The sequence below is a fragment of the Sinocyclocheilus grahami genome, unplaced genomic scaffold, assembly GCF_001515645.1.
Source record: "Sinocyclocheilus grahami isolate Dianchi unplaced genomic scaffold, SAMN03320097.WGS_v1.1 scaffold378.1, whole genome shotgun sequence".
In the NCBI taxonomy this organism is placed as follows: domain Eukaryota; kingdom Metazoa; phylum Chordata; class Actinopteri; order Cypriniformes; family Cyprinidae; genus Sinocyclocheilus; species Sinocyclocheilus grahami.
Window position 1 is genome coordinate 1085575 of NW_015505557.1, and position 27301 is coordinate 1112875.

Here is a 27301-nt window from a genome sequence, read left to right on the forward strand (position 1 = left end):
TTCAAAATACTTTTTTCTTTGCGAGACAAACATTTTCTCCACAAAACTCAGTTCGCGCACGTGCAAAACGCACTTTTGAGCGCTCAAAATATAATCTTTCGCACGCAGAATTGTGGCAGAATTGTAATCCCATAAAAATACACTGGTGATCTTTCCACGAAGTCAAAAACTATATGTGCTACAGTTGTCGGTAAGAGGTGCTAACCTACTTTTGTGAGCCTGGCCCTTGGTACATAATTAGAGAAATTACCCAGTCTCAGCGGGGAGGTTTTTCCACAGGACTACATCTTGTAGTGTTTGAAGTACTGAAAGCTCATTTTTTTAACAGAGCAATTTATATAAGATTGTTAACCAGTTTTGGAAAATGATAAAGATTATTAATTTGTCAAAAGTTACCACCTGTCAATGTAAATACGATATTCACTCACATCTTTATTCAACCATAGACAAACTGAGACCCATGTGAAGCATAACAATAAAGTAACCATATTTATAGGGTTCTGCTCAAAGTCGAAAAACTATACTTAATACTTATTTTGAAAAAGCATAAATAAATAAATTAATTAATTCATGAAAGGTATAATGCATATTTGCAATATGGAAACTATATATGTAAAAGAGCTACACCTAAAAACGTGGTTAATTAAGTTTTGACAGACTTTTGGTTTAAAATGTAATAATACTATTCAAATCACCCATAACTGAATAATCACTTCAAAACTAATAACTGTTTGTTGAACAATAATAATAATAATAATAATAGTAATAATAATTCTTTAAAGCATTTTATAACAAAGAATACATCATTTTATGCAATATATAATGCATATTTTCTGTAAGGAAATTATAAATAGATTAGAGCTATACCTAAACTGTGGTTTTTATTTATTTTAATTAAATTTTTTAATAAAATTCAAAAAAGTTAAAGCATGAATAAGTGAATAATTACTGAATTTATATTAAACATTAACTATTCATATTGAACAACAATAATATATTTTTTGCTTTATTTTACATAATAGTGTGTATTCTGTTTTAATTACAATCTTTATGAAATATATAATGCATATTTGTGACCCTGGAGCACAAAACCAGTCTTAAGTCACTGGGGTATATTTGTAGCAATAGCCAAAAAACATTGTATGGGTCAAAATGATCTATTTTTCTTTTATGCCAAAAATCATTAGGATATTAAGTAAAGATCATGTTCCATGAAGATATCTGGTAAATTTCCTATTGTAAATATATCAAAATTTCTGATTAGTAATATGCATTGCTAACTTTAAAGACGATTTTCTCAATATTTTGATTTTTTTGCACCCTCACGATTCCAGATTTTCAAATAGTTGTATCTCGACCAAATATAGTCCTATCCAAACCATATGTCAATGGAAATGAAATATACATATTGAAATGTAATATTTGTTAAAAATATTTAAAATCTAGCAGTTACTTGAGGAAAACGGTTTTGGCACTCGTGCAAACTAAGAAGAGAACGTTAATTCAGTGTCAAACTCATTCCTCATTCAGAGTCTAAGCCATCATTAGCACGATGGGTTCGGAGCAGCTGGCATATGAAATATGTTTCTGGGTGGGGTTATGGGGTACAAGGCACAGAAGGCCTTGAGCAAACAATACTCCCTTAATCATGCTAACTGCATTATCCAACTCTCAGTCAAATGCTAATACGCTAGTCTCAACCGGCTAATCAGACAATGCCAGGAGCTAATCTAGCCCAAATCTAATAGAGGGTAACATTTTGACCTGGAATTCCCCTGAGACCTGGAAGATCACACAGATTTGAAGAGACAGATTTGGGTAATACCACTGGATTGACGCTAGATTTTTTATTTTTTTAACAGAGCAATTTATATAAGATTGTTAACCAGTTTTGGAAAATGATAAAGATTATTAATTTGTCAAAAGTTACCACCTGTCAATGTAAATACGATATTCACTCACATCTTTATTCAACCATAGACAAACTGAGACCCATGTGAAGCATAACAATAAAGTAACCATATTTATAGGGTTCTGCTCAAAGTCGAAAAACTATACTTAATACTTATTTTGAAAAAGCATAAATAAATTAATTAATTAATTAATGAAAGGTATAATGCATATTTGCAATATGGAAACTATATATGTAAAAGAGCTACACCTAAAAACGTGGTTAATTAAGTTTTGACAGACTTTTGGTTTAAAATGTAATAATACTATTCAAATCACCCATAACTGAATAATCACTTCAAAACTAATAACTGTTTGTTGAACAATAATAATAATAATAATAATAGTAATAATAATTCTTTAAAGCATTTTATAACAAAGAATACATCATTTTATGCAATATATAATGCATATTTTCTGTAAGGAAATTATAAATAGATTAGAGCTATACCTAAACTGTGGTTTTTATTTATTTTAATTAAATTTTTTAATAAAATTCAAAAAAGTTAAAGCATGAATAAGTGAATAATTACTGAATTTATATTAAACATTAACTATTCATATTGAACAACAATAATATATTTTTTGCTTTATTTTACATAATAGTGTGTATTCTGTTTTAATTACAATCTTTATGAAATATATAATGCATATTTGTGACCCTGGAGCACAAAACCAGTCTTAAGTCACTGGGGTATATTTGTAGCAATAGCCAAAAAACATTGTATGGGTCAAAATGATCTATTTTTCTTTTATGCCAAAAATCATTAGGATATTAAGTAAAGATCATGTTCCATGAAGATATCTGGTAAATTTCCTATTGTAAATATATCAAAATTTCTGATTAGTAATATGCATTGCTAACTTTAAAGACGATTTTCTCAATATTTTGATTTTTTTGCACCCTCACGATTCCAGATTTTCAAATAGTTGTATCTCGACCAAATATAGTCCTATCCAAACCATATGTCAATGGAAAGCTTATTTATGTAGCTTTCAGAAGGTGTATAAATCTCAATTTCAAAAATGTGACCCTTATGACTGGTTTTGTCATCCAGGGTCACATTTGATACATGGAAACTAAATGGAACAGAGTTACATCTTAAATGCGATTTTAGTTAAACCCACCCTAGATCTGGTTTTATCTGAATACAGATACATATTTTTGTCATTATATAATGGCACAGATAATGGCTTCACTCCTACAAATAAGCACTGATGTGTGACATAGTGCTGTTAAAAGGCTAAGAACAACGCAAAAGCACAGCAGCACAAAAACACCCATATGCATGACACTTTGTTGAGGTTGCTCCTTGTGTATTTATGGGTGCTTCAGTGGCCTCCAAGACATCCCTTCCAGCAAGTCTTAGGGCACCTCTGTGTTTATTCTTGGCTGAGAAGTCATGCGACTCAGGTTTCCTTTCAACACAGCTGATCCTCACACAGCAAGATGACACCTACCGCCCTGTACTACATTGCGTAAGTGATATTTGGAAATGCATGTACCATGAGTACCTGGTAAAAACAATATTTTGCTCAAGGACAAGGGCATACATTTGATTACGGATAAATAATCATTACTCAGACAGATCAGAAGTATGGCAAGTGGGGCAATGAACATGATTCTTGATGAATTAAGTCTAGCTATGCCATTCTCATAACATCAATCCCATGCAAGAGTTGTTGAAACAAGAATGGAGTCCCCAAAAGGAGCCATCAGCCCCCCAGGAGTAATTACGAAGCTGCTGCTGCTGCCCATGAAAAGGTATAATTAGTGGCTCAGGTCATGAGGCGTCCTGGTTCAAAACGAAAGGAATTTCCTGTGCCTTGTTCTAGGTCAGCCACTGGCAGCTCATTTGGAGAGAGGGAATTCTGATCCTCAAGGTGAATGAAAGTAGGTAAATTAATCTAAAAGAGGACACATCTCAGGCACTTTTCTCAAGGTTAGACACGTGTCACAGGAAAGCTTGACACTTGGTAGGAAAGGGTTTTGAGAATGAAGACGTCTTAAAGTTGCTCTGTCATGAGAACATCAGGGGCCAAAGGGCAAGATGACAACTGATAACCATCAAGCAACCTTTAGACCTAATTTCCTTCAGACAGGTTACAATTCATTCATTAGATTGATAAAATTACTTCATATATGTATGCATATAAATATACACAACTTCTTCACAGATCAAAGGAAGAAACTTTAGGGTTTTCTTTGTAAAATAAAATCAATAGTTCACATTAAAATCAATAGATTACATTTAACAGAATTAAATTATTCATGTTTTTGAAGATAGATGATGACAAATATAGAATTTAAAATGTACCTGTATCGCCATGTAAAAAGTCAAAAATGAGAAAGCACAGTTAAACTCACAATATCAATATAGCTCATATTAACTGATAAATGAATACAGACATACAAAAAAATCACTAATATCCATCAATAATTGATATTAAACTGTTATGTTGTATATCTCTAATTTTATTCAACATTAAACAGGCTATTTCACCGGTCAGAATAACCAAATCTCCCTATATATTGTATCTAAACCTAAATGTATTGAATTCATAAGCCTTTTTAAGCCAGTTGGCTTGAGGCATGGTGACTCTGCATCTGAGGTCACATGTGCTTAAAGTGACTGAGTACAATATGACAGGATGTCCTCAATGCAGGACATGTCTCCAGGCTCACAGATCTACGGCACATTCTAACGAACCGTAATGAGGCCGTCTGCTAATTATGAAATCCACATGAGCAGAGCACACCCCCAGAATAAAAACACAGCAAATGCTAAGGCCTTTGACTAGCAATTAGCAATAGAATTGTTTTAGACATGCAAAAAGAGAAACGATATCTGTAATACCCAAACATAAGGGGGGGGGTTCATGAAATCAAAATGAGTAAAGGTTTTGGCATTTTGTTGTTTGTATATACAGTATACTGGACATAGGAAATGGGAGGAAATGGGACAGTAGCTATTAAATTATAGGATGCTGCTGTCTGTACATAATGGCTAAATATACTAGACTGTTTTATAGAGTGAAAATGAAATAAGCCAATTGTAAGCCGGAAACTAGATATAGCGAGTCTCCCAGAATAGTATTATTTTTCATGTAGATTACAGCCAGTGAGTCTGCATTAGAATTCATTATGAAAGAAAGATCCAGGAGAGGAGGACTTCAGGCCTGCATAAAACCATTCTTGAGCACAGCACAACACGGCCAGATTAAAGGGGTCATATGATGCTGCTAAAAATAACATTATTTTGTGTATTTGGTGTAATGAAATGTGTTTATGCGATTTAAAGTTCAAAAAACACATTATTTTCCACATACTGTACATTATTGTTTCTCCTCTATGCCCCGCCTTTTTGAAACGCGTCAATTTTTACAAACCTTATCGTTCTGAAAAAGAGAGGTGTGCTCTGATTGGCCAGCTATCCAGTGCGTTGTGATTGGCCGAATACCTCAAGCGTGAGACGGAAATGTTACGCCTCTCACCATACTGTTGATGCCGTGTCCGGCCGGAGCGACGAGACAAAAACATTAAAACCCATTATAAACGAGGCATTTGTTGCATCCAGTGGGGACATAATTACTGATTATAATAACTTATACTCTGTTTTTACGCGTTGCGTTGCATTGCACCGCGTAAACATAAAATCTCTGAGGCGGCGGAGTCGAGAACGGCGCGCCCGGCGGATGCGATGAATGAACGGCAACCACATGTGACGGACCCCGGGCTGGACTCCGCTTTGTCCACGGTGAAAGTTGATGTATTCCCTCAGCGACCAGACAGATAAGGTCTAGGCATGACGAAGAGTTATCGTCCTCTTTTGGAAGACCAAACAAAGTTGTTTCGCTTTCACAACGAAACACACAGCGTCTTCACGACATGGCTGCAGCGTCAACAATACTACAGTGAGAATAAAAGTTACGCCTTCTTTCTTTGCGTGAACATTTGGGCGGCGTTATGCAAATCTTCCCACATAGTGAGGTAGATATGTGGGGGTGTGCTAGAACGAGCCGTTTTAGGTAGGTGTGGCTGACACTGAACTTTTATAAAGAATATCTCTTTGGATTTGAGGCTTTAGTCTTTGCAACTTTACAGATCTTCTTTATGCACCAAGAGCTTGTAACAATCCAAAGAGAAAGGAAAAATTTAAATCGCATCATATGACCCCTTTAAAACAAAGAAGCTTATTTTGGAGAATCATTCATAAGCCTTTCTTTATCAGATTTTCTCTGTTCTGCCCAGCTCGACAGTGCATTGCCTGCAAAATAACACTGGTCTCACCCGCAGTGATACTTTGAAAGAAACTTCAGCTTGATTGTATCAAACTAGTTAAGTTGTAAAAGAGGAAATCAGTCCTTACTAGCACACAAAAACAAACCACAAACAATAACTAACTTTCCCTGTTTACAGGCTCAAGGGTTAAAAAATTAATAAAAAGCCATTATTAAAGCTGAAGAATGTACTTTTCTGATGTTAAAAATATCCAAACTTAATATGTAAATAAAACTATTAATTAGACATTTCTAGGTTGATTACCCCCAAAACAACCATGACTCAACCAATGGTGTAAGTTTGGGGCAGGAACATCTGTTTGACCAACCAATGGAAAATGAAGGGAGTGTTCAAGAAACCTGTATGAGAACAATCATTATTTTCACAATTACATTTGTTAACACTAGTGGCGCAAAAATGACTCAAATTAGCTAAAATCTTTGCCTATATATATATATAAATATATATATATATTTTTTTAAGCGATTATCATGCCAAACTTTCTTTGGTTATTTTTTTGCCATTATATTAAATTAACAAACAGGCAATGGAAACTTGTGAATGCCAGTTATTAAAATTCCACTTTGAAGCTGAAGTTCTGGAGATTAGTCATCATGTCTAGCAGTACAGGGGTGGTCATAGTTATTTTCTCTACCATGCGGTGATATCACTGCTCTCATCCTACACAGCGATTACAGATGTTTCCATGGCAGATCTGCCCTACTTCTGGAGCCAACTCATGCTGGCTGCTTGCATCTAGATCGGCACTGAGACAAAGTCTTGAGATCATGCTTAACTAGACTCACTCTTGTAACATTTGGGGCATTTAGATGAAATCACAAGTTTTCGCAAAAGCCAAAATCACAACAGATGAACAGCGTGTGGCTTTGTGCTTGACCTTGACTTGAGCCCTGAGCAGAGGCGTATTTACTGTGCTAATGATAAAGAGATCAATTAAAGTCATTCTAATCAATACGAGGATGACCGCGGTCCACCCGACGGCAGGACGGGCTTGATTCCATCTTCCTAAGGCACCGAGCCAGGCAAACGTCAACTCCCTTTAGACAGCAGTGGGACAGGAAGTAGGGTGAGGATGGTGAGAGAAGGATGTTGGCTATTGGCTGCTGAAATGTAGGGCAGAACAGTGCGCCTCCAACTGAGAGCTCACACTGGAAAATACATGATATACCATAGCACAAATCCATCATAGCACTAGGCATCAAATATGATTATAAAATGGGGCTGAACAAAACCTCACAGATTTCCATTAAAGGAGGGACAACAAAATTGATCTAGTGACCACAAAACCATAGAGGCTTGGGGTGGGCTCTTTTGACCACCAAGCAACACCCTAGTAACCACCCAGAACAACCTAGAAACCATCCAGAATACCCTAGCAACTGAATATCAACATACTGATTGCTTTTCACAGGAAAGCTGAAATCACATTTTCAATCACATAAACTTGCAAAAATCTACTTAGTGTTATTTATATACAATTAAAATATTTATTAATACTTTGAATTAGCTTTTTCAGTTTTAATTATAATTTCAGTTTAACCTTTAGTGATTTTGTTACTGTTTTTTGTTATTTTATTATAATATATTTTAATTAACAGTTTTAGTAGTTTCTGTGGTGAAACTTTTACTTCAGTTGCCAAGGCAACGTTTCTAATTTTCATTTAAGTTTTTTTTATGTTTTTCCATCCAGTATTTATATTTTATTTCATTTCGGGAAACATGTAGGAGAACAATCATTATTTTTGCAATTCCACTTGTTAACACTAGACACATTAGCTTTTGTCTATTCATTTTTTACACAAATATCATGCCAAAACATGTCTTTGCACTTTCTTTGGTTATTTTTGGGGAAAATCTGTGGAATTACTATTGAAAGCGTCATCAAATCGGCCAATATATTTAATAAACAAACAGGCAATGGAAACTTGTGAATGACAGCCATTAATATTAAGCTTTGAAGCTGAAGTTATGAAGATAATTCATCACATATTTAAGTACATCACATATGTACACATTTAAGTTTTTCCATCCAATATTTATATTTTATTTCATTTCAGCATTTATTTCAATAACCAAAAATGTCCTTCCAGCAAGTAGCGCTTCAAGATGTCTCCTACAACTAATAATGCTTTTTAATAGTTTTAACAACAACAAGAACACTGGCTAACACTAAATTAGTTAGTTAAAACTAACTAATTTGGCAGATACTTTTGTCTAAAATAACTGGATAAGCATTCAGGGTTTATAGTTTATTTAGTATGTGTGTTGCCTGGTAATTGAACCCATGACTTTGTCGCTGCTAGGAAATCTACTGGAATTGAGAGTCTGAATACGAACCACCAGCATCAAGTAAATAAAGCTCATTAGTGCTGCTAAACATTCAATTTATGTTTGTAAATGTATTCCATGGGTTAGTTTTGAACAGAGCTGCCTTGCATATATTGAAATATGTATGACCATATCAGAGGTCCCATGCAAGAAATATAGGCAAATATCATCTGGTATGATTGTTTTGACAGTCATCATTCAATCACTATTGCAACTAAAACCTAAACAGCCTTTAGTCCATAATTTAATCTCCCCAACCTTGAAAGCATTACATAAACTGTGAGTATATCACATTTAGTGTATGTTCACACTTGTAGTTCGGTTCGCTTGGTCTGGATCAAAAAAACAAACAAAATGTAGTCCAGGTCCGCTTAGTGTTCACATTGGCATTTTAACACCGGACCTAAAGATACCGAACCTAAAGGCATAGGGATACGTTCACAACTTGATTGGTTGGGTTTTACGACATAGACATCGTGACGGCGAACTATCTCATTCCAGAATAATAATCAAGGAACTTTGCTGCCGTACCATGGGTGCAGCAGGCACAATGATATGACACAGCGCCTGAAAATAGTCCCCAGCTAGGTAACTTCCAATAAGCCTATTTTCAGGCGCTGTGTAATATCATTGCGCCTGCTGCACGCATGGTACGGCAGCAAAGTTCCTTGATTATTACGCCAGAATGAGAGTATAGTTCCTAGCCATATCGGCCTAGAAAATCGCAACTTTTCATTTTCCGTCTGCCTTAGCACACGATGTAACTACAGAAGAGTCAAGTTTTAAATAGGAAAAATATAGAAACTCTTTGTGGTCATTTTTGAGCGAGATGCTAACGGTCTAATCTGATTCAATGATCTATGCTAAGCTACAGCTAAAAGTGCTACCGCCAGACCCGGAGATCGGCTGAATGGATTCGAAAACGGTAAAACTCAACTGTTTAACTCTAGGGGAGTTGGAAAATGAGTTTTCAAAAGTAGTGGAGTGTTCCTTTAAGGCACCAGTAAACATACATGTGGACATGGCATAATTTTCTGCAAGGATCAGATTGTTTGGATGCAAACAGTCATTCGCAAAGAGAGAAAACATTACACATCATCTTATAATGTCTACCCATAAGCCATTGCACACATTGACCTACATATATTTAAGAGACACTGAAGCGTGACCTATTTCTAGAGGCTTTTACAGTCCGTTGCTTGCTCAGGGTAACTTCTCAAAAATCAAAGTGGTCAACAAATAACAGGAAGAAAGCCCTGGTTTGACCTTGCTAAAGCATTAAAATCTCTCTATTTGTTGGTCACTGCGAAACTAGAGCCGATCCTATTTAAAGTTTTGTCTGACTAAAGCGAAGAACGAGGAGACTGGTCATGACTTTGGGCAGATTTTGTAATGAGCTTGCTAGAAAATGTCTGACTGTGAAAACCAGCCGTGAATTACAAACAGGCGATCAATAACACGTTTCACACCTCACAAAAACAGATTAAGGCTAGTCAAGCGAGCCACATGTGGTTTGTTCGAAAGTAGGCTGCGTCATAAACATCTTGTACCTTCTACGCTGTCCGAACACGAGGTTCCGATGCCGGTATCACCACTGTCTGAGGCAGCGCTGTGACGTCGCCCGCGGCTGCTAATGCCAGCGGCGGAAGAGGAAGCTTGCCATGCCGAGTCGCAGCCTGGGACCCATCCAGGAGAGGACGTGCTCGAACCTAGGAGACAAACAGAACAGGGTTACCATGGAAGAGGAGGAGACAAACAGAGGGATGTCATGTCCAACAAACACATGATTTCAAACTGTATCAGCATTTAAACTACTTTGTTTATTTCAAAGAAAACATCTTGGGAGCGCTACTTGCTGAAAGGACCTCCATTTCTTTAAGACTTTAATAATTATTGGTTTGGAAATTGTAACTGGATCGATTAGAAAGCGTGATAGATTACAAAGACTTCTACAAAGGGAAGCCTTTTGGATTTTTCAGCTAAAAGCCACCATTTTTCCTGGTTTGAATGAGGAATTAGATTTAACTCCATATTTGGAGTATCAGTACGATTATTATTATCAATATATATATATATTTTTTTTTTGTACATGTGATTATACTTCCAAATTGTTAATGATGCTATTGGTCCCCCCTGTAATGAGCATTTTGGTTTCTCCCATTTCTATTGAGCAACTGATTATATCTACACCTGTGACTAATTTTGTACTTGACACACTCTGAGGAAGGCTGGATGACCGAAATGCATAAGTGTGCAGTGTTCTAGTCATTTTTAATGTTTCTAGAGTGAGCCATGTTTAAATAAAGGCTTTTTAACATTTTGGAACTGGAAGAAGTGCCTTGGATCCGTAGTTTCTATAGATACTTTGTTTATTTCTTAATAAAAGTCGTTTAGCATTCAGAAATGACACAGAAGTGCAACCGGATACTGCAAAAGGCAACTCTGAGGGCTGTAAATGTCAGATAGACATTACAAACACATAGCATCAATGAAATGAGATGAATGTGAACAAACATAGGGTGGAGAATCAACAACCGGTTCTTATTCAGAATCATTAACAAAAAAACTAAACAATTAAAAAGAACTGCTAAGCAAACCAAATGTCATGGAAAATTATCTAGTAAAATTACGTACTTAAGGTTTTTGACTCATATTAATAGTATTTGTTTTATTATTAATAGTTATTAAAATGAATAGTTTTGTTTTAGTATTTTATACACATGTATACATTGCCATTAAGATGTCTGGGGTAAGTACACTTTTTTTTTATTAATACTTTTATTTTGCATAGACACATTAAATTAATCTAAAGTGGCAGTAAAGACATTTATAATGGTACAAAAGATTTTATTTCAAATGAATGCTGTTCTTTTGAACCGTCGATTCATCAAAGAATACGGTTTTCAACATTGATAATAATAAGACATATTTCTTAAACACAAAATCATCATAATAGAATGTTATTATGAAGACTGGAGAAATGGTTGCTGAAAATTCAGCTTCGTCAGGAATAAATTACATTTTAAGATATATTATAATAGAAAACTTGTATTTCAAATTGTAATAATATTTCACAATATTGCCGTTTTTACTGTATTTTAATGAGTATACGAGACTTCTTTTTTTTAAAATCTTACTGACCTCAAACTTTTGAACGGTAAACTATAAAATTAATCTAAAGTGGCAGTAAAGACATTTATAATGGTACAAAAGATTTTATTTCAAATGAATGCTGTTCTTTTGAACCGTCGATTCATCAAAGAATACGGTTTTCAACATTGATAATAATAAGACATATTTCTTAAACACAAAATCATCATAATAGAATGTTATTATGAAGACTGGAGAAATGGTTGCTGAAAATTCAGCTTCGTCAGGAATAAATTACATTTTAAGATATATTATAATAGAAAACTTGTATTTCAAATTGTAATAATATTTCACAATATTGCCGTTTTTACTGTATTTTAATGAGTATACGAGACTTCTTTTTTAAAAATCTTACTGACCTCAAACTTTTGAACGGTAAACTATCCACAAACTAAACAAAACTTTTAAAGTCGAATGAAGTTCAGTAAAAAATATTAGAATTATACATGGCAAATGCCACTTCTCACATTTTTGCTATTTTGTGGGCCAAAAAACTACTAAACCAAGGTGAGGTTCAGTGAACCAAACGGTCAATCTTGCCCTAGAGGGCTCGTCTCCAATATCTGCTGACCTAATCTATTTCTGAGGTGTAATCCGTTTAGACATCACCATTTAGGCTGTCCTGTGTAATGCCTGGCAGAAAATAAGTGGAATATATAATCTCTCTTGCCAGCATCTCTGAACATGTTGATTTGCTTCTAAATAGCAGAGACATTTTTTTTAAAAATTCCGATTCATAATACAACATTTTGATGAAAAATTACTACAAATATATTTTCAAGTTGATCATTAACTTATTATTAAAACTGTATATAAACATCATCCTTTTCCTTTCATGTTCAGTCAGCAAAATCTACTCCTAACACGCATTTTTATTGTGCCATATCTTGGAAAAGTCGCAAACTGTGTTTGAAGCAATTTTCCCTGAAACAGCAATACAGAAAACCAAAGAAATACTTCAGATGCTTTATATGAATCTCAAACCTACAAAAGTTCAAGACCAGCAGAAGCCAAGCTCCAGCTGAAAAGGTCAGAACCAAAATTAGGTCTCCATAATTCCTGGGTGGAAAAACCTCAAGTTCATACCAGTTCATATGAAAGTGATCCACACTAGCCTTCATGACAGAGTAGCAGATCTGTAAATAATACCCCGGGTAAACACAGGGCTTGTTGTTGATGAGGCACCAGCAACTTCTAGACCACCAACAGTTATGCAACATGATATGAATGAATTATTAAAAACACTTGCAGAGAGACTGGTCAGAATCTGTTGCATCACTGTTCAATATTTAGACAACTTTCAAAACACAAAAGTGTAAAAACACAAGCTACTAAATACTGAACACATGTCTGTTTGGATTTTATGGTCACCACTTTACAGTTTAAGAAAGAAAGAAAAAGAAAGAAAGATTGGACTAAAGATACATGCAAGACATTTTTATTTCAATATCTGAGAGGGGGAAAAAACTACAATTAGGTAAATAAAAAAAATGTATACGTAAATATTTGAATACAATAATATAACACATTTATAAATAATGAAATAAAATCTTTTTTTTCTTATTTTATTTGTATTATACATCTAACATTAATTGTAGCTACAAACCTAAAACAAAATAAATATTCTGGAGAAGATATTACTTTGCTTTATATCATATATATATATATTAGTATTATTATGCAGTGCTGTGGCACACCGATATTAGGCTATATCTGTGTGCCACAGCACTGCATATATTCAAGAGACCCCTCTATTAAAGAGACAGAGCACGTTAGAGACCCTTGTGTCCATATCTGACTCAAAGACAAAGCTGAAGGTGACACGAGGGATGCTGTCAAACCATCACAGTTCAATAACATCACAACGCTCATAACGGAACATCACATATCTAATATATCCCAGCCTGCGCGCGCGGAACAATACACGCTCCGTTACACGCGCCAGTCTAACATCAAACATGGCTGTTCCTATGAGCATATTATATCTGCCTTAGTGTGTCATTCCACAAGCGCTAGGCTTTTACCTATCTTATAAGCGTCGAATCCGTCCTCAAAATCGTTCCTGGCCCACATCGCGCTCGGTTTCACACACACTGAACCGATAGATCCAACACAACGAGCCGAGACGAAATGCGCGAGCCCACCAAGAAGAGGAGGGGGAGGTATTTAAGTGAACCCGCATTCCATAGCCACCAAAGACTGGAAGAACCTGCGCACAGAATCTGAAATCAACGCGTTTATATGCCGCTACGCTGTAGTCCTGAAAGGCTGGCGAGTATGTCGCAGATTTGAGCCGGAGTTATGAACTAGTAATCGCTCTCGGACTCACTGGCAGCTGCATCGCGAGGATGTGATCTCACTGCCTGCAGCTCCTCCAGAGATCCGCGGAGAAACGCAATCACAGTCCGAGCGAGCGACACTGACTCCTCCCACCAAACTCACAGCCACGGCCACACTCGCTATTAGACTACTGTATAGAAAGAAAATACTGGGGCTAGTTGTCACACGGGTGAAGTGTCTTAACCCTTGATTGGCCAAGAATTCCTCTGAAATAAGTCTGAAAATTAATTAACAGTTAGTTTCAAATGTACATTTTGTTTTTCCCGGGATTTATGATGAAATATAAATATATATATATATATTTTTTTTTTACACTGAATGGCCATCCCAGGAAAATGGATGTTATCTATATGTTATCATACTTATTTTTTAAAGCATTACTTCATAACCTTTTATAATACAAAAAAAAAAACGACCCCTCTCCCCAGGACAAGAAGTTACATGTGTTTTAACATTTTGTATATTTAATTTATTCGTTACTATTTGTTGGCCAAAATAATGGTTAGATTCGGTATTATTTGTATACTTTTTTTGTAATGCTTAAATTTAGCTTTAAAGGGATAGTTCACCCAAAAATTCTGTCATTAATTACTCACCCTCAAGTCGTTTCAAACCCGTAAGACCTTCGTTCATCTTCGGAACACAAATTAAGATATTTTTGATGGAATCTGAGAGCTGTCTGACCCTGCATAGACAGCAACGCAACTGAAATGTTCCCAAGTCCAGAGACGTAGCAAGGAGATCTGTAAAATAATCCATGTGACATCAGTGGTTCATCTGTAATTATACAAAGCTACGAGAATACTTTTTGTGCGCAAAAAAAAAACAAAACACTATTCAACAATTCGTCTCCTCTGCATCACACTGTAAACAATGTATGCTGTTCTGGATCAGCTGTGTCACACGGATACGCTGTTTCCGTTCAGATCAAATCACAACAACGTAGGAAACAGATCCGGGCATTTCAGTTGCGTTGCTGTCTATGCAGGGTCAGACAGCTCTCAGATTCCATCAAAAATATCTTAATTTGTGTTCCGAAGATGAACGAAGGTCTTACGGGTTTGAAACGACATGAGGGTGAGTAATTAATGACAGAATTTTTGGGTGAACTAACTCTTTAAGGTTCCCATTGTGACAACCTACCTCATTTAATGAAACTTTTGTGTAGGCCTATGTAATTTTTTCATAAAAAAAAAAAAAAAAAACTTAAATGTATACGTCTGTGTTAAACTGACTTATGTATATGAAATGCATATAAAGCATATACTGGACTAAAAAGTGTGACAATATCTATCTCCCATACAGTATGAATGGAGCTGATGTAAAAATAAGCAAATACATTGTTAATATGATTTAAAGTTCATTTTCATATATTAATACTCTTAATTAAAACTGATCATTTTAATGGATTTTTTTTATATTATGTAATGCTTTTAATGATTTAAAGTTACTATAAAATGCTACTCTGATACAGAGTGGTATTTGTTGCCAAGGTCTTGCGTGGATAAAATTAAATGTGCCCATGGTTCAAATCAACATATACACTCACCCCCATTCACATGGCACATTCTTTCACAGGGAAACACAGCACAATTATTTATATTTCAGGGTGTTTGGGACGGCTTCCACTCCACACCTGTTTGACAGACTAGGGTGATTGTCCAAGCTGCCCAAATGGGCCATTCCTTTCTAGCGTTTACATCTATTTACCCTGCTGTCTCATTACACTGAGAACTTCAGTTTACAAGAGTCTGAGAGAACAAATTGATAGTTTTTTGTGTGCTGTTTAAGGCTGCAGGAAACTTTTGTCTCTTGTGCAACATACAAAAAAACATAAGGATTTCTGTTTTGGTTTTTCACAACATCCGTATTTCGTAACACATGCGTAACACGGCATTACATCTACAATTATCACGATTACTGTGGAAACAATTGCAATGTGTATTTAAGTCAAGGTACCTCAACAACTTGACATGCTATAACTATAATTTGAGAGAAAGTAAATTATGTATGTTTTGTACACATTAAATTTTCCTGTGTACCAAACTAGTCTTCTACCATGCTACAATCTATCACGCTCCCTAAGGTCGCAAAACTCTGGACTTTTGGTAGTACCTAGGATAGCAAAGTCCACTAAAGGAGGTAGAGCTTTTTCGCATTTGGCTCCCAAACTCTGGAATAGCCTTCCTGATAACGTTCGGGGTTCAGACACACTCTCTCTGTTTAAATCTAGATTAAAGACACATCTCTTTGGCCAAGCATTCAAATAATGCATCTCATAATCTTTTACTGCAGTCATAATCTTTTACTGCAGTTATATCTAATCAAATGCACATTATTATTCGTTAGTTTGGGTTAAACAAATAATTTTTGCTTGGTTGGAACAGCAGCTACGCTAATTATGTCTCTATGTGTTTCTCTGTTTCTGCTGGGATTAACATCCCGTGGTAACTAGGATATACACAAGCTTCAGTCTGGATCCAGAACACCTGAGAAGAGATGATGCCAACCCCTCAGAGGACCTCAGATGATGCCAACCCACAGAACCCAACATACAGAACTACTACATTTTGCTATAAATTTGATTGCATCATATAATAATTGCTGTTAATAGTGTTCATCGTCTGTTTGATTACGTCTTTAATAGATTTTTCTGTACATTTCTGCCATATGTACATCAACTGACAGTCACCACTGATAGGCTACCACTAAATATTGTAGAAACTTAATTTGCTGTAAAGTTGCTTTGCAATGAGTTGTATCGTGAAAAGCGCTATACAAATAAACTTGAATTGAATTGAAATTTAATTAAGGTGTGTCAAACTGCACACAACAGACAAGGACGACTAATGGTCAGTCGTCTGCCTGATTGAGTCTAGTATCAACTGTCTCAGACAGGCGAGAGAAAACAAGACTGCATAATAACTGTATTATTCTGGTTAAATTGCCCATGAACATGCATTCAACTGCAATGGCCCCATTCAGACAACACTGACAATTAACAGGTTTCATATGCTCAAAAAACATTAGTGGTGCTTTTAAAAGTTTTACTATTCTTTATACTTCTATTCTTCTTCTTCAAAATGTTGGTGCATAATTGCTTAGCAATATCCCACCAACCACCTAATGCACTAGTGACCTCTGTAGCAACCATACATATTCTTCAGCAACTGAATAAAAGATTAAAAAAAATAATAATAAAAAGACAAAAGGGATAAAACTCAAATCAATTTTAAAAAGCATTTTCCAAAACATACCACCACAATAGTTGCATAATTTCCTCTTCTCAGGGCCAATTCATCAGATTTATTATGCATACAGTTACAAGTCACCAATCTGACAAAGCAGTTCTGTCAGCACAGAAAAGGGCTGGACTTAACCTGCACTTCATTTAAAATGTAAAGTTTCTTAAAGGAATAGTTCACCCTAAAATGTATTTATTATATACTCACCCTCACGTTGTTCTAAATATGACTTTATTTTTGTGGAAGACAAAATTCTGAAGACTTGTACTGTTCACTTATTTCCATACAATTACATTAACTGGAAACAGGAGCTTCAAAAAGCACATAAAATCTTTATAATTAAAGCTTTTATAAATAAAAGTATTATGAAAGTAGTCCATATGACGTGTGCACTATATACCAGATCTTCTCAGATTCAAATAAAATAGCTTTGTGTGATTGAAAACGTTAATAAATGTTGACAATCTTCTACTTAAGTTCGGTGAATCATTACAAACTCATTTTGATAGGTGAACAAATCTTTTAGACCAGTTTTGTGAACTGGATCAACCGATTCATTGAAAAGATCCAATTCAGAAGTTCACAAAATACATTTTTTGGAAGCATGAAAGCTTCAACCCACATTCACTGCAACTGTATGGAAAACAGTAACAGTACTATTCCTCAAAATCCTTCTTTTGTGCACTATGGAAGAAAGTAAGGCATACAAGCTTGGAACAACAAAAGAGTGAGTGAATAATAACAAGAGTGTTCACTGAGGCTAAGACTGCACTTTGAAAAAGGCTTCTGCTACGTGCTGGGTCTTACTAAACGGCCACCTGTGTATATTAAAACTGTATTGAGGAAGTGAACAGACACAGAGCAGACATTCCTGCAGACTATAGAGTCCTGGTACTGGATGACACGGAGGCCTGTCTCCACAACAACAGAAGCTCTGAGCCACAGTTCTGGCCCACTCACTCTATACACAGAGCAGCTACACTTCATAACACAAAGAGCGCTCACACTCCACTGTGAACAGCCATGGTGTGTGATAGTGCCAAAATGCACTCAACAAATCTCTGCTAAGGCAAGCATCACTACTACTGCTCATCAAACTTCAGCACATTACTTGTCCCGGGGTGAATGATAGCTCAGCACATGCAGCTTATTGAGGAGAGGTGTGCTATTACTTTCCTAAAGGCATTTTTATAGCTCTGTGCCTGCTCAAAATTCTGTGTAAAGACATATCACATAAAAAAACAGACTAAATTATGCCTGCTCTGACTCACCTCAGCCTCTAATATCAAAGTGATTATCATTGCTGTGTAAATACATTTATGCCACCTTTGTGCAGCATTAAACAGTCTGTGTAAATACACCTAAATGCCACTTCAGAAGTGCCTCTGTGCCACCTTTGCCATGTAAAAACTCTGTGCCACATAATGCTGCATATAAGCCAGACTAAATAAAGCCTGCTCTGACCCACTTCAGTCCCGAGTATCAAAGAATAGAGTTGTATTTGTATCTGTGTGTAAATGCATTTATACCAACTTTGAGCAGGATTAATCAGTCTGTGTAAAGACTGAAGAGCTTCTGTCACCTTTGCAGTGTAAATTAGGCATGAGTGATCTGACTTATGATTTTCAAAAAATAGTTTACACTAAAGGTGGGACCTAAACATTCTGTGCCAAATTTACATTGCAAAGGTGGCATAGACGCGCTTCTGAAGTGGCATTTAGGCGTCTTTCCAAAGACCATTTCATGCTGCTCAGAGGTGGCTTACGCAACAATCAATTACCACTCTATACTTTGATACTAGGGACTGAGGTGGGTTCGAGCAGGCATAATTTAGTCTGGCTCTGATGCAGCATTACATCTTTACACAAAATTTTGAACAGGCACAGAGCAGCTGTAACTCTAAGAGTTACTCTAAGCTAAGACACCTCTAGAGATAAAAATATCAGAGATTTGAAGGTGGATTCTGTTGACTTGGGTTGGTAAGTGACCACCAAGCAACCACCCAGCAACATACTGAAATCTCAATAGAACACCATAGCAACCACCTAGAAAAAAATAGAATTGTGATATCTTTACGCAACCAGTCTCCAACAACCCAGAACACCCTAGCAACCACTTAGCAATGCTCTAGCAACCACCCCACCTGAAAAACCATATAGCATGATGCTAACATACTCAAAACACCATATAACACTTTTAAACCACATATCAACACCCTCACAACCATCTAGAAAAACATCATTGTACCTTTGGCCAGTAAATAACACTCTAGCAACCAGCCAGACCACCCTAGATACCACATAACAACACACTAACTTACTCAAAACACCATAGAACACTTTAGCAACCACAAGTCATCACCCTAACAACCACCTAGAAAAACCTAACATTTTGAGATCTTTACGCAACCAATATCACTTAGCTATGCTCTAACAATCACCCCGAGCACCTTAGCAACCACATAGCAGCATGCTAACATACTCAAAACACCAAACACATTAGCAACCACACATCAACACCCTGACAACCACCTAGAAAACACTAGCATTGTGAGATCTTTACGCAACCAGTATAAAACCACCCAGGACCTTAACAACCACCCAGAGCACCTTAGCAACCACATAGCAATATGCTAACATACTTAAAACACCAATGAACACCTTAGCAACCACATACTGCATCAATGTCATGCCAACCACCTAGACGACCATAGCATTGGGGATTCTTAACTTGGGCCAGTAAGTAACCACCTGGTAACCTCCAAGAACAACCTAGCAACCACACAGCAACACCCTGACACAGGCATAGAAAACCCTAGCATTGTGGGCTTTTAGCTTGGGCCTACCAGCCACCCAGAACACCTTAGCAACCACATATCAAAACAACCACCTAGAAAAACCAGAGCATTAGAAAAACATAGATCTTTATGCAACCAGATATGCAATCACATAGAAAGACATTAACATACTCAGAACACCGTAGTCCATTGCAACACACTGGCAATCACCCTAACACTGTGGTGGCGAGTTTTGCAAGAGAATGCACTACTTACATTTATTCCGAAAATGCTAATTAATTAAAAATAAATAAATAAAAATAACCTTTTTTTCATTTTGTAGATAAATGGTCCATGTCAGGAGCATTTGTGAAAAATATGCTGTACTTGAAACAATACAATATTACAGAATCAATTGGCACCGACTAAAATCAACACTGGTGCAGAGTGAGATAACATTTCTACAATATTTTCCATAAACAACAGTTTCATTTTTTCTAACCAGCAATCATGTTTTTACAGAACAAAGGTCTTTGACCCTCTTGGAGATGAATGAAGGCTGTTGCTACTCGACCCAAACAACACATTTCCTCTCAGAGGACTGAGAGTGACCTGTACACCACGCCACCAGTGTTGACAATTTCACTCCTGTATTTTGCCACAGATCGGGGGCTGGTTTGGGAGAGAACCACATGAATAATTTTTTAGGTTTGGAGCGAGTGGGACGTACAAACCAGGGCATCAAGAATCAGTGTTTTTGTGCATGTTATCGGACTAGTGCAGACTGCACCCAGCCCCCACTTCCTGCCTCGCTGCCAGGAAGCCAGGAAACCAGCGGCTGCATTTGAACACAGTGGACCTACACATGCATATGCTGTCCATAGAAACAGGACCAGCCTCCAGCCAGGCCAAAGTATGACTGGTCAATAGTTGGTGTAATATATATTTCATATTTAAAATATATTTGCTTTATATATTCGATTTCCTGCTTACAATTCCTGGACGCTCAAAACAAAGGTCTTGCTTCTTAAAAATACACATTTTAACCAGAATTCAATCTGAAATATGCATCAACCAATCACATATTCAACATGATTCTTGAATTCTCATTCTTATAATATGAGCTTTGTCTTCAAACATACAGCACGAAGAGTCTCAAAGCCTATTTTAAAATTTAAATCAGTTCAAGTGCCAACACAAATAGCAATGCCCCATATTACTCGGCCTCGAAAAGAGAAACTTACAAACAGTTCAATTATAAAGAGAAATATAGTTGTGCAAGTGCAAAACTTACAGTTGTTGGTCGACATGGGAAAGGCACATGCAGAAGTAGCGGGAGGAAGTGGTGTTTGCTAAGCATACGTTACCTTGTGGGGAACTCAGTCGGCCAATGAGATCACATGAAACGCATCACAGACACTTTTGAATAGATGTGGCAAAATGACTTGCTTTCAAGTGTCATTAAAATGATCGCTTCGGATACTTGTGAACTCACATTCATTTGGTTCTTAGGTTTTGATGCTTCCCTGAATTAACTGTGGAAAGAAATAAAAATATTGGTCTTTGTTTGATGCACATTAGCTCCTATTTGAACTGCAAAGGTCAGGACTTCTGACTTTGTAGTTTTTCAAAGGCACTCTAGTGGGACTCTTGTTAAACACATCCCAGCAGGAGGCGTCTGGACTCAACAGCTATGCTAGAAACCATAGTCAAAGATCAATTGACTATGGACCTTTATGAAGTGTTTGTGGAACTAGAGCAGACTTTGATTCTCTTCCAGAACATTTGCCACACAAAATAAATTATCTGGCACTAAAAGAGAACTTGAAAGCATGTATACATTGAATATTTTGCACAAAAATTACCATTCTACATCATTTACTCACTCTTATGGTGTTCAGAACCCATTTGATTTTCTTTCAGTTGAGCACAAAGGAAGATCTTTTTCAAGAATCGCTTTGCAGCTCTTGGCAACCAACAGCAGTTCATAGTGACCAACTTAAAAAAAAAAAAGTGGACAAATTTGATATTTTTTGGAGCTGTAAGCTGTATAAATGATTTTTCAAAACTTTTGGAAATACAGGTTTTTGCTGTTAGTTAGTACCCAATAACAGCACTTTCATTTATGAGTAAAATTTTCCTAAAACTGTTGAGAAACCCAGAAAGATGTTGCAAATTTCACAAACTTTCTAATGTGTGAGTCAGTGTTTCTTGATCAGCAAATTTCTTTCCAGTTAACAGGCGATGGCTGACCGTACAGAGGAGGATGTGTTGCCCAACTTTACACACATTTAATGTGACAAATGCATGCTTATATTTATCACAAAAATAGTTCAAACTATTGCTTTTTCTAAAGCAGAATAGAGATTGCTTCATGACATCTCCTATAAACTTGCCATTTGCAGTGATTGTTGTTTTTCCCCCTGAAGCGTTCCAGGTGAAGTGTTGCAAAAACAACATTCATATTACACCTCTGGGTTTTTGTAATCTAGCTACACCCCTAACTGTCAGAGCAACACATTCCGTTCTGTCCTGTTCATATGATCATGTGCAACAGAAGATCATGCTGCCTGCATTACCTGTACCAAACCACTCACTTTCTTATTAATCTTAACAGAATTACAGCTAGCAGTACAAATGACGGTTCCTCAAAGATTTCCTTGCTTACCTTAAAAGAAATGTGTTCTAGCTCAGGCCTAAAAGGAAAATCCCAGGTCCTTCCAAACAAAACTCCATGTCTGCTGAATAGAACAGAATAGAGTTTAAAGAAAGGTGCTACTTTAGATGTGCAGTGGCTCAGACGTTCACTTAAGACACCAAAACCATTCAGACATGTGGTTCTGACAAAACTTCTGGCTTTCGAAACTGTCAAAACAACCTGATGGGGAAACTGCAAACTTCACACCTTCTGACCTGAAGAGCAAAATGCTTTTGACTAGAATTTCCATTTACAATCGTATTCTCTGGACAACTGCATTACATTCTCTGCTGAAACGTTGCATTTATGTAGGTTAAAAAAAGTTCATACATATCTATCTATCCATCTATATATATATAAGCTAACTTCTTAGTAACTTTGGTGATAAATTGAGAAAAACCTTTTGAAAAACTAATGTAACTCAGCTTTTGTAACATTATTTAAACTTGCATGTAATATATGTAAAATAAAAAAAAGAAATATGTTAATTTGCATGTAACTATATAAACTATATATCTATCAATATATACGTTAAAGTTACATATAAACAGCAACTTCTTTATAACTGATGATAAATAGATAAAACCTTAGATTTATGTAAAATAAAAAAAAAACTTAAACAAATGTAACTTAAAATTTTGCACAGGACAAATTCTGTAAAATAGATGTAAAATAAAAAAAAGTTGAGGAATATGTAAAATTGCATGTAACTATCTATCCATCCATCCATCCGTCTATCTATCTGTCTGTCTGCTCAGCTTTTGTAACATTATTTAAACTTGCATGTAATATATGTAAAATAAAAAAAAGAAATATGTTAATTTGCATGTAACTATATAAACTATATATCTATCAATATATCCGTTAAAGTTACATATAAACAGCAACTTCTTTATAACTGATGATAAATAGATAAAACCTTAGATTTATGTTAAATAAAAAAAAAAACTTAAACAAATGTAACTTAAAATTTTGCACAGGACAAATTCTGTAAAATAGATGTAAAATAAAAAAAAGTTGAGGAATATGTAAAATTGCATGTAACTATCTATCCATCCATCCATCCGTCTATCTGTCTATCTAAAGCATTTCCTTATTTTAAGAAATACAGCATTATTACAAACACCAGCTAGGTGTATAAAAATAGATATCATACACTCCCTCACACACCAGTAACCTTAGAACAGAGTCTAAAAAGATTAATTTCCTTATAAAACAGCAATACACAAAGGAGGGGAAATTGCTTGCTGTTAAAGAGGTTTGAATGACAAACAAGTAAAATGTATACTTGATTTAACGGTCTTAATCCATGATTTTGACCTTGGGGACGGCAGCAGATCCTGTATGATCCTATTATCACCGAATGCAGTACCTTCATCCCTAAACTCCCAAAGGAATGCAATCTGTCACCATGACAATAGACAACATCTCTTCACCAAGGTGTCGTTCATTGCTCCCGAGAGATGAATTGTTCAACCTTGAAAACATCTACAGCATCCAATAAGCATTAAAGCATCAGTTTTGATGGTTATTTGTCTTTTCATGGGCTGAAAGGCACCTTTAGCCTGGTTTTATTTTTGTTGGCTGAATACAACTATTGTTGAACAGCAAATCACTGCATGGCAATGAAATATTCACTATTAAGTTAACTGTAACTGGTCTGATTATCTTGCACAGTTCTGCTATATGTTGCTTATTTGATGCTTTTCTGAAACAAAACAAGGCAAATTTAGGGCTCCCAATTCCACCCATACCATTTACGAAAAATAAGATGCAAAAAAGGGTCATTCATAAATCATCATGGTCAAGAGGTCAAAACCATGTGGAAATTAACATGACCGCCCAGCTGTTTACAACCTATTTGGTATTCAGCAGAAACAGTGGCAATGCAATCATAACAGAGGTGATTTAATTATAGAAATATTAAAGGAGCTGTAGCAAAAACGGTATGTTCGATTTTAAGTGTCAGAAGGAGAATGAAAAAATGTCTTGTAAAATTAAACTTCAAGTTTTGGCACATAAAACTTTCCCTTGCATGCAATCACTGCAGTGAGTCTGCCACCCACAGACATCACCAGACTCTTGGTTTCATCCATTGAAATGCTTTTCCCAGCCATTAATAGAGCCAATTTAAACTGTTGCTTGGTTTGGGGAGTTTTTGCCTTTAAGGCCCGTTCACACAAAACACGATAACTATAAAGATAACGATAAAGATATAGTTCTAAAAATCATTCTCAATATTAAAGAATAGCAGAGTTCACACCACAACTATAACGATAAAGATACAGAGGAACGATATCGTTGTGATCACTTTCAAAAGATTTTTTTTCCAGCTGATGAACGATAAAACACTGACAACCAATCAGAATCCATCCTGCTGTAACGAGCTCAAGAATTTAAAGCGGCAGACGAGCGTGCGCTTAGAATAAACAGACGATATCGTTCGCTGGTGTGGACGCTAATATCGTTATCTTTATAGTTATCGTTCTTGGTGTGAACGGGGCTTTAGTCTCCTCTTTAGCTGGTGAAATTCATGTTCAATAGGATTTAAATCTGGAGACTGACTTGGGCTAAGACCTTCCAATTCTTTGACCTGATAAACTCCTTGACTGAACTAGTAGGGTGTTTTGGGTCACTGTCCTGTTGCAATATGAAGCACTTCTGAGGAGTCTTGCGGCATTTTCTTGAACATTGGTACCCATCCCTTAACAGTGTTCATAAAACTGTTCCAAGACTCTGGCTCACCTTTGTGCTTTTTTGCAAACTCTAATCTTGCCTTTCTATTTTTGGTGCTGGTCAGAGCTTTGCATCTTGCTGTGTAGCCTCTGTAATTCTATGTCAAAGTCTTCTGTGGACAGTAGGTTGTTAGACCATCACTCCAGCTTTCTGGAGGTCGTTGGTGATTTTACAGACACTTATTTTAGGGTTCTTTTTCACAAGCTTTTATGATTTTTCTGTCATCAACGGCTGTTGTTTCTCTCAGCCGACCAGGTCGTTGTTGGTTGCTGTAGTCGCCGGTGGTTTCTTTCTTTTTCAGGACATTCCAAACTGTTGATTTCTCCATGCCCATTGTTTTTGATATAGCTCTAATTTGATAAGAGTTCCTCTTTTATTTTAGCATCCAAATTGCTTGCTTGACTCTCAAAGTCAGCTGCCTCGTCTTCATCCTGGTTTGTGCGTGTCATCATCAAATGCAAGACTCAGAATGCAGAAGAAATGGCTATAACTGATACACCACATTCCCTGCTTTTAATATCTGAACAATTAATGCAACAGGACACAGCTGATCACTTAGAAAGACCTGAGAGTCAACTGTTCCAATACTTATGCTCACATCACATAGGGGATGAAACTCTAAAAGTGCTGATCTTCTTAGTTGGCAAAACATCTGTGTTGAATCACCCAATAATAAAAATGTGACATTCTGTAATTTTGTCTCATATTCATCTTTTAATCATATTTTCAGATGTCTTGACTCCACAGCAGACAAAGCAATTTTGTCATTACTGTTCCAATACTTATAGAGGGCACTGTATATATATATATATATATATATATATATATACACAGTGCCCTCTATTAATTAATTTATAAATTAATTAATCATTTCAGTTTTACCTTGAAAGTCTTTGCAGTTCTTTGCGTAGGATATCAGTCAATCCCAGCCTCTCAAGCACAATCTCACACTGTGTTGTATACTGTTCATAGGGGTCATCAGGAAAAGAGGTGTGCAGAGCATTCACATTTCCAAGTAGGGCGCCTCCCTGAGGCAAACATAAAAACATGCTTATCCAGTTCTCAACAATTTAAAATAGCTTCCAGTTGATGGAGTAGTAATAAACAAACCTGCATGGAGCACTCCATAACGGACACGACAACAACTGCGTCCTCTACTGTCACCATCTCTCTGAACATCAGCCTGGCATGAGCTGAAACACACAGGGAGACGGTCAGATGGGCATCAATTTTTACAGATGGCTTTTAGCAAATAACAACTGAAATTCTGTGGAAAAGTAGAGGGAGGGAGATCAGATATTATGCTGCATGTGAGCATCTGACCCTCAGAGAGACGGCTGAGACTCTCCAGCATGCGGATGGTCGTCCGGGCGGCGTTACGGCTGTCACTCTGTCGCTGCAGCTGATAGTAGCGGCTCAGGATGGTGTTTGCTTCCTGTGTCATACAAGGCTTAAGAGTCTTAATCAGGCAAAAATAGGCCCTCATCTTCTCCATACTCCATAAACATGAAGACTCACTCGGCGCTCCTGAGGGAAAAACACAAGGGAAGAGAGTTGAGAGAAAGGGAGAGACGTTAAGATGAATATTTTATAAATACGCAATAAATGGCAAGGCTTCACCATTAACTTCTAGTCAGTATCAAAGAGATTCTTAGCCAAATGAGGGGTGATGCAGCCCTCGAGGGGACAGGTTTTTCTATCAAAGTGGCATCACTTCAGAAAATAACAAAGACTGAACAAGCAACAAATCTCACGTGGGAAGCACGAACCAGCAG

General features: G+C 36.4%; 1 protein-coding gene and 1 pseudogene across 1 annotated transcript in view; both read right to left on the reverse strand.

The window, feature by feature from the left end:
* Positions 1 to 14112, reverse strand: part of LOC107549710 (centrosomal protein of 85 kDa-like) — a 68736-nt pseudogene extending 54624 nt beyond the window's left edge.
* The window catches only part of LOC107549683 (DNA helicase MCM9-like), a 24378-nt gene continuing 11133 nt past the window's right edge, over positions 14057 to 27301 (reverse strand). The window contains exons 10-13 of the mRNA XM_016230857.1: positions 26850 to 27053; positions 26637 to 26719; positions 26409 to 26554; positions 14057 to 14288 (exon numbers count right to left, since the gene is read on the reverse strand). Of these exons, the coding sequence (XP_016086343.1) occupies positions 14057 to 14288; positions 26409 to 26554; positions 26637 to 26719; positions 26850 to 27053 (665 nt within the window). The remainder of the gene's footprint in view (positions 14289 to 26408; positions 26555 to 26636; positions 26720 to 26849; positions 27054 to 27301) is intronic.